The sequence below is a fragment of the Juglans regia genome, chromosome 11, assembly GCF_001411555.2.
Source record: "Juglans regia cultivar Chandler chromosome 11, Walnut 2.0, whole genome shotgun sequence".
Classification (NCBI taxonomy): Eukaryota; Viridiplantae; Streptophyta; class Magnoliopsida; order Fagales; family Juglandaceae; genus Juglans; species Juglans regia.
The window spans coordinates 20,150,527-20,159,513 of NC_049911.1; the positions used below are offsets into that span (position 1 = coordinate 20,150,527).

At 38.8% G+C, this 8,987-nt stretch overlaps 2 protein-coding genes across 2 annotated transcripts; one reads left to right on the forward strand and one right to left on the reverse strand.

Annotated features, from left to right (window-relative positions):
* Positions 1-3,789: 3,789 nt before the first annotated feature.
* On the reverse strand, positions 3,790-4,296 carry LOC109018084. Its single transcript, XM_019000277.1, has one exon. It carries the CDS (start codon positions 4,294-4,296, stop codon positions 3,790-3,792), a length of 507 nt encoding a protein of 168 aa, XP_018855822.1.
* A 791-nt stretch (positions 4,297-5,087) lies between these two features.
* On the forward strand, positions 5,088-7,589 carry LOC109018896 (pentatricopeptide repeat-containing protein At3g02650, mitochondrial). The gene has a single exon (XM_019001093.2). The coding sequence runs from the start codon at positions 5,342-5,344 to the stop codon at positions 7,187-7,189; it is 1,848 nt and encodes a 615-aa protein (XP_018856638.1). The 5' UTR covers positions 5,088-5,341; the 3' UTR covers positions 7,190-7,589.
* The last annotated feature ends 1,398 nt before the right edge of the window (positions 7,590-8,987 follow it).

An 8,987-nucleotide genomic window follows, 5' to 3' on the forward strand; every position in this document is an offset into this window, starting at 1 on the left:
TAGCTGACAACACACTCCTCCAAATGAAAGAATGACTTATACCAAGTTTAGCCTTTAAGAACTCAGAGTTCTTAAAATACGTATCTCTATCAACCTAAGCAACCAGAGAAGAGGGATTTTGAATCATACGCCAGCCTTGTTTAGCTAACATGGCTGTATTAAAACTCTCTATATCCCTAAACCCCAACCCCCCTCTTGCTTTCTGCACTCCCAGCCTCTCCCAACTCCACCAATGTATTTTCTTAACATTTTCTTTGTGACCCCACCACAACTTTGAGTACAAAGAATTCAACTCCTTACATAAAACTGTTGGCATTTTAAAAACACCCAAAGTATAGGATGGGATGGCCTGTAGAACTGCTTTGATGAGGACCTCTTTACCTGCTTGGGATAAGAAGCTGTTTTTCCAGCTTTCTATCTTCTTCCACACCTTCTCCTTAACTCCTCTAAAAGTTTTGTACTTTGACCTACCCACCATAGCTGGAAGTCCCAAGTATTTTTCATAACTATCACATACAACACCACCAGCTTCAAGTAATATCCCTTTCTTTTCTGCTTCATCAGTGTTAGAGCTGAAGAACAAAGAAGATTTTTACTTGTTTAACCTTTGGCCTGAAGCTACCTCATATTTCTGTAAAATAAGACTCAATCTCCTCCATTCATCCCTTTTTGCTCTGCCAAACAGCACACAAGAGCAGATGATTGACTCTCACACCACCTTTAGCCACTGAAACCCCCTTAATAACCCCCATCTAGTCAACATGATTGAGTAAGGAACTTAATCCCTCAGCACATAAAAGGAATAAATATGGAGAGATTGGGTCTCCCTGCCTTAAACCCCTCGTAGGTGTCACCTTACCACCAGCCTTACCATTCAAGAGAGTAGAATAAGTCACTGTACTTACACAGCTCATCACAAGCTTAACCCATTTCTCATTGAAACCCAACCTTTTCATCACAGCTTCTAAAAATTTTCACTTTATCCTGTCATAAGCCTTTGACATATTCAGTTTAAGTGCCATACTCCCATGTTTACTTTTCAGCCTTGTCTTCATTGTGTGAAGCACTTCATAAGCTATCATGACATTATCATAAATAAGTCTTCCCAAAAGGAAAGCACTTTGGTTCGGGGAAATTACAAGAGGCAGTACAAGCTTTAACCTATTGGCAATTACTTTTGAACACAGCTTATACACTACATTACAAAGGCTAATTGGCCTATAGTCACTAACCAACATAGGCATATTCACCTTATGAATTAATGCAAGATAAGTGTAATTAAGAGATTGAGGTATAATACCATCATTCAAGCATTCTAGCACTGCTGCACTAACTTTGTCACCCACAATTCTCCAATGTTGTTGAAAAAAACTTGCACTAAAGCCATCAGGTCCAGGAGACTTCAAAGGCCCCATCATTTTTAAAGCCATCTCCACTTCATCTTTTGTGAAAGGTAAGTCCAGCCTCTCATTCATATCCATTGAAACTTTAGGAACCAGGTTCTGAATGCAATCCTCAATGGCTTCCACCGAAGAGTTAGAGGTAGTAAAAATGCCTTCAAAATAGTTATTAAAAACCCTTTCAATCTCAACTATTTCATAAGAGACCCTGTCATGGAAAACTTGGATTTGTGAAATCAAATTTTTCCTCCTTCTTTGTGAAGCACAGGCATGGAAAAACTTGGTATTTTTGTCTCCTAGTTTATACCAGTCCCTCTTCGCTCTTTGTCTCCACTTAAGATCCTATTGGTCTAATAACAGCCCCACTTCCTCTTGAACCTTCTTTATAGCTGCCATGTTTTCCTTACCCTCCTCATATTGTAATCCTTTTAATACTTCAGTTTTCTGTTTTATTACTCTCCCTCTGGCTTTTTCCTTCCAATAGCTCCAGTTGGTTAGAACCTTGCTGCAGTTTACCAATAGCCTCTGTATCTGAGATGTATGTGAAGAACCAACCCTTCCTTTCCCCCATTTTGTTTCAATAACTCTGCTGCAATCATCATCCAAGGCCCAAGATGCCTCATATTTAAAGTGCCTTTTGTTATTTCCTTCCCTTCTTGCCTGCCTACCTACCTACCTGCCTATCAACCCATAACACAATAGGCCTATGGTCAGAAGACCTTGCTGGCAAAACCTTTAACAACTTATCAGGGTAGGCCTCAAACCATTTGGGGTTTGCCACAGCCCTATCCAACCTTTCTTTAGTAAAGGTTTCATCTAAGTGTTTGTTACTCCATGTAAATTTATCACCATGCCAGCCCACATCATGTAAATTACTAGCTTCAAGTGCCTCCCTTAACTCAGCCATTTGGTGTTCCCCCCTTTGTCTACCTCCCAATTTCTCATCATGTGTAGTGATCTCATTAAAATCCCCCATAACACACCAGCCAATCCCATACTCAGGTTTAAAAGAGGCTAGGACCCTCCACACGTCATTCCTTTTTTGCAGTTCGGGATGGCCATAGAAGTCAGTAAATAGCCACTTGTTCTTTGTCACAGGATCTGTAATCCAACAATTAGGCCTTGTTTGTTTTCCAAAAACATCTCATCTCATCTCATCTCATCTCACCTCATCATTACAACTTTCTCAAATCCCCACACAAAATAAAATAAACAATTCAACTTTTTCAAATCCCAAAACAACAATAATATTAAAAAATATATTTTAACAATATTTTATTCAACTTTTTAACTTTAATCTCAACTCATCTCATCTCTGAAAACAAACGGGCCCTAAATGTGCCTCTAAGAATAGTTATGAATTTCAGCAACCATGTCACCCTCCCAACACAACATTAAACCACCCCTTTTGCCAACAGCAGTAACTTCAAAACAATTGTTCAACCCCAGCTTCCTTTTTATCCACTCATTCTTTCCTTTTTTCAGCTTTGTCTCCATTAGGAAGACAACGTTGGGTTTCTTTTCCTTCACTAACAAGCAAAGGTCCTGAACTGTCCGAGGGTTCCCAAACCCTCGGCAATTCCAACTTAGGATTTTCATAATGTTTGGCGGGGATGTTCAACAGCCTCCGCCACTACAAGTTCATATTCTTCTGCCCTGGCCCCTAGCCTTCCTTTTTTAATCAATCCTCCCAACTCCTTAGCCTCCTTACTATCATCCCTCCCACGTTTTATAAGAGTCTGTGTCAAACTAGTTTCAGCATTCTCTCCTTTCTCCCTTGCCCTTCTCTTCCATCTCTCTCCACCTTTATTAATGATATTATGGGCTGGCCTAGCTACTTCCTCAGGATATAGCTCAACAGCTTCAGAGTTCCCAACCCCTTCCTTCTCGATCCTTATTCTCCAATCTCTTTGTTCACACATTGGAAAAGTGCTATCATTAACCTTCTCATCTGACTTTCCTAGTGCTCCCATTTTATCACTCATCTCAGTTCCCTCATCTCTTCCTTCCTCCACACTCCTATCCTCCTCCCTACTAGTTTCCTCAAGAGTTGGTTATTTTCAGACCTATTCTCCCCTACTATAGGAATCTTAGATGGAACAGTAGGCACCTCTTCATCAAATCCTCTTTTAGCAAGAAAAGGCCCAAAGCTCCTCCTCTCACCTAAATCTGCCCTGAGCCAAGGGCCATATTGCCCCTCTCCCCCTTGTTTCCTCATGGTTCCATCGACCCTATTTGGACATAGCCCCCCATTATGTAAAATTCTTCCACACTCAAAATAGATTCTAGGGAGCTTTTCATACTTAAAAGGGATCCATAGGCTTTTCCCTTTTACCGTAATCTTTTTCCCTCTTATTAGAACCTTAAACACATCCAACTCCACCCGCACTCAAAAGTATTTGCCCCAACCGCACCCTTCCGTATTGGTATCCACATTAATAACCTTCCCAATCACTCCTCCAATCTGCATACCACAATCTCTATTCATACAAGCAAAAGGGAGGTCATGGAGTTGAACCCAGAACCTCTCTGTAGCAAAGGAGAGTGCATCTGGCTGAGTCAATCCATCATACATGTTAAGTACCATCAGACAGTTATCAAACAGCCAGGGCTTCCCAACCCAGACCCTCTCTTTATCAGCTTGCGTTGCAAATGTAATCACAAACACATTGGTTCTTACCTCCCGAAAGGATGCAGGTTTTGATATTCTCCAAACTTTTGCCATAGTTGTTTCAATCACTCCCCTCCCTATGCTTCTTTCTACCATCACCCTTCCCACCAGACTCCTATCCCCTTTTTCACTCAGTTCATCTAAAATATCATCACCCACCACAACCTCCTGATCTTCTTCCTCCGTAAGTTGTAGCCTCTCCCACTTCGTTTCCATCTCTTCCATTCCTCCTTTCACTATGCCCTGCAGTCTCCTCTTCCACCGTATTTCCACTCCTCATGTCGTCGTCGTACGTGTTTTCCTCCCCTGGGACCACCACCCAAACCGTTATAACTGCCTCACTCTAAAAAGCCCCTCCACCCCTTTTCCAAAGAGAAAAGGAAGAAAAATTCGAAAATCTTGAATTACAATGCCATTTAATGACTGAATATATTGATTCTCAATAAAGATATCATTCTTTGTCCTTTAGAAAAACACAATATCATGATAGGTGTAAGAACTATTTTTTCCTCAAGATTTTTTTTTCTACTATTATAAGTTAAATATTAAAACAGTCTATACCGGTTTTTAAACAAATTGATCCATATATTATAATTTTAAGCTTTTTACTCCATATACCCTTAACTGTTTATAAAGCATTAAATACTCACTAATAATTGAATATCACATGCAAAAAAAAAATTAAAAAATTAGTTAAAAGGAAATTGCATGAGTACCAAGCTTTTATTATTATTATTATTATTATTATTATTATTATTATTATTGGAAGTTTTTTTTTTTCCCTTACTATTTGTGAATGGTGGAGTTCATTTTTTGGAAGAACGCAAGGCCTTTTTGTTTAATCAGGGCTGTTGCTCACCAGCCCAGGTGGGCATTCAAATTGAAGGTATCTCTAATTTTGTCCTTTTGAAAATAATAGTTGGCCCCTATTTTTACACCCATTTGATCGATTTTTCTTCTTTATAATTTTTAAATCTTGGAATTTTCATTTCTCGTACTGATTTTTGTTCTTGAAAAAAAAAAAAAAAAAAGGATAGAATGGGGACCAAATTGCATCATCCCTAGGCTGAAAAAAGGAAGCTCCGATCCGAATGCCCAATTTCGGGATTGACCCGGTATTAGTCGCAGATACCAGAATCGAAGATAGCCCTAGTTGTTTCATTTAGCGACACAGTGGTGACGGTACCCATTTAGGGTTTTGGACACGAGAAGAAGATCCTGGCTTACGTTCACAAGTACAGGCACTGAGAGAGAGAGAGAGAGAGAGAGGATGTGGAGGTCATTGGTGGCAAGAGCTGCTCTTTCCAGAATGGAAGGAGCACGGAGCTTCTGTAAGAGCCAGAACCCCAAGGTACCTTCTTTCTCTAAAACCTTAACCCAAGCTGAATCTCCTCATTTGTCAACGAGGGTCTCCCCCAATACATATTTTCTTCTAGAAAACCCCAGGTTCTTCTCTCAAACCTCAACGAACCACTCTGATTTTGACTCCCATCTCTCTGAGGCGGAACAGTCCTCAGAAGGTTTTGCTGACAATGGTGATACCCGGTTGGAGAATTTTGCCCCTGATGTTGAGATTCATGGAGTTGTGGACCAAGATTATGTGGGGTTTGATGATAATAGGGATGCCCAGTTGGATAGTTTTGCCTCTGGGGATGGTCTTTTCGGGAACCCAGAGCAATCGAATGATGCTAAGTGGGATAGTTTAGCCACTGCGGAGGGAAGCGGTGATGTCCAGATTGAAAGTTTTGGCTCTGGGGATGGAGAGGGGCAGGTTTATGAGATTGATGTGGAACAGTTAGAGAATCTGTTGTCTCTTTTACAGAGTAGTGTTGATGGGTCTTTGGAGTCGAGTCTTGATGGCATGGGTTTGACCCTACATGAGGAATTTGTGGTGAAAGTGCTTGAAACCCGACTTGTTTTGGGTGAGAATTTGATTAGGTTTTTCAAGTGGGGTATGAAGGAGAAACCCGAATTTAAAATAACTTCATGTGTAGTGGATTCACTTGTTCGTGGCATATGTTGTGATCTTAAGAAGAAAGATGCATATGCTTTGTGGGATTTAATTAAGGAGATAGGTGAGAAGGAGAATGGTGTGTTGAATGTGGGGGCTCTCAATGATTTGATAGCATTGTTTTCGAAGTTGGGTAAAGGGAAGGCCGCATTAGAGGTTTTTAACTCATTTGAGGATTTTGGATGTGTCCCAAATGTGGATACGTATTATTTCACAATTGAAGCACTTTGTAGGCGATCATTTTTTGATTGGGCTTTGTGTATTTGTGAGAAGATGCTCGAAGCAGGAAGCTTGCCTGAAAATGATAAAGTTGGTAAGATCATATCTTGGTTGTGTAAGGGGAGAAAGGCTAAGGATGCCCATTCAGTTTATTTGTTGGCGAAGGAGAAAAACCAGTATCCACCTCAGTCTTCTGTTAATTTTTTGATCAGTTCACTCTGTAGGGAGGATAAAACCGTGGAATTGGCTTTGGAAATGTTGGATGATTTTCCAGAAGAAGCTCGAAAATATGCGATCAAGCCATTCTCTGCTGTCATTCGTGGTTTGTGTAGGATGAGAGATGTCGATGGGGCAAAACAGTTACTTTCTAAGATGATTGTGGAGGGCCCGCCCCCTGGTAATGCGGTTTTTAATTCAATTATCAATGGCTATTCCAAGGCTGGGGATTTGGGAGAGGCTATGCAAATTAAGAAGCTGATGGAAAGTAGGGGATTAAAACCTGATGTGTACACTTACACTGTTATCTTGAGTGGTTATGCAAATGGTGGTCAGATGGAGGAGGCTTGTAAAGTCTTGTCAGAGGCAAAAAAGAATCATCCTACGCTGAGCCCTGTGACTTACCATACACTCATTCGTGGGTATTGTAAACTTGAAGAGTTCAATAAGGCTTTGGAGTTGTTGGGTGAGATGAAGGATTTTGGCGTTCAACCTAATGTTGACGAGTATAATAAGTTGATTCAATCTCTTTGCCTGAAGGCTTTAGATTGGAAAACGGCAGAAAAGCTGCTAGAGGAAATGAAAGAGAAGGGATTGCATCTCAATGGGATCACAGGTGGTCTCATAAGAGCTGTCAAGGAGATGGAAGAGGAGGAGCTGTTGCTGGGTTAGTAAATGTGCGGCCCTGAATCGTTAGCTGGTTTGGTTGTTGGAAGTGGACTTGATACGAAGATGCTGATAGGTACGTTTTGCATGCTTCCTTTTTTGGAAGAAAAAAACAAACTTTCGCCATGAAATAAAGAGTGAACCTTTGTGGCTGACTTCTTTGAAGGCCATCACCTATATGTTCTTACACATCAATCAGATTGACAGAGAACCTGCATTTTTATTCCTATCTTCTTTGTTTTGGGTCAGTTTTTGTATCTTTTCAATTACATTCTCTTGGGTAGCATTCCCATGCAGGTGAGGGATATACATTCTACAAGTTGTAGAAGCAATGGCTGTGGATGCCGCTATGCAAATTTCAAGTTTTGTTTAATTTATTTTCTTCAATGTAATCTTGTTTTCTTTTGCTAGATATCTTGACCTGCTAAATTTTAATTAGTGGAAATTACATAAACCACCTCAGACTCTTCAATTTGTAATGGTTCTCCAAATTTTCAATTTCAATAATATATCCCCTAATTACCAAGCAATTACAGTGTACTACTCATTTTCCCTTTCAAACAGTTAAAATTACGCCTAATTTTTTTTTTATTATATAAAAATCGTAACTACGTAGTCCATCAGAGATTTACCTTTTGAGTCTTTGACAATATTGGACTCTATCCTATAAAATTACCGTTTCTTTTTTTATTAGTCAATGTCATGGAAAACACTACCAGTCCACTATTTGCGAAATAATCTAAATAATACGAGAGAGAGATTCAACAATATATTCATCTAACAAACTGTGAATAAAGAATTTGCATGACACCAGATTGTCTCAAGACAAATTAGAACCACCCAAGGGCGTGGCCGAAGAAGTATTCTATGAGAAATCAGTCATAGAGAAGCATTTTTTTTTTTTTTTTTTTTTTTTTTTTACAAGTAATGCTAATGTTTAGGGACTTGAAGTATCTCTTTCTTTTTTTCTTTTTTCTTTTTTTTTAAGGGTAATACTGGATACAGTCTTAGACATGTTTAGACACTTGAAATATTTTCAAATTTTATAAATAGCTGTGAAATGGTTCGAGTCAAAAATCTTATTGGATTTTGAAAAATAAGAGAGAAGAAATTGAATAAAAAATTAAAAATTTGTTTGAATTTATTTTTATTTTAAATTATGTAAAAGTTGTATTAATTTTTGTGTTTGAATGATTAGATAAAAAAAATTAAAAATTTCAAATTGTAAAGTGTTATGATTGACCGATGATTAGAAATGAAATTATAAAAATTTTGAGAATTCAAAAAAATTGAGTGTCTAAACATGCCCTAAGTCTGTCTTACACGCTTTGAAAAAAGGTAAAATCTACTGTAAAAAAAATAAATATTATCTTAGATTCAGCTCTATAAATCATTTCCCTTTAATGTATTCTCGTTACGTAATTAAGAATTATGGTTGGAAAGATGGAATATGTAGATGATTTCAACGTAGCTTTCCAGATTTAAGGTCCGGACGTTCACACTTACCACCTGGACCCGGAAGGAACTACAAGCTGTTCCATGTTCAGCCCACCTCCATGGAAAAGGAAATAATTCATTCACGGAACCTGTAATTTTTCTTTCCTATTTTCGGTCTTTTAGGCGTCAGAGCCCACGAGACATGGTTATAAATCACTTATAAATTCAACAAATTACTCATAAATGGTGTCAACTAAGATTCCTGCACAAAGTCTAAGATCTACGGTGAAAAAACAGATGTACGTACAAATTAAAAACGTCTCACAGTTTTTATTATTAACCAGAAGATTCAAGAACAGTAATGAGT

What these genes read in the sequence shown, in the direction of transcription:
- LOC109018896 (XM_019001093.2), top strand. Translation starts at nt 5,342, where the DNA reads ATGTGGAGGTCATTGGTGGCAAGAGCTGCTCTTTCCAGAATGGAAGGA.
- LOC109018084 (XM_019000277.1), bottom strand. Translation starts at nt 4,296, where the DNA reads ATGGAAGAGATGGAAACGAAGTGGGAGAGGCTACAACTTACGGAGGAA.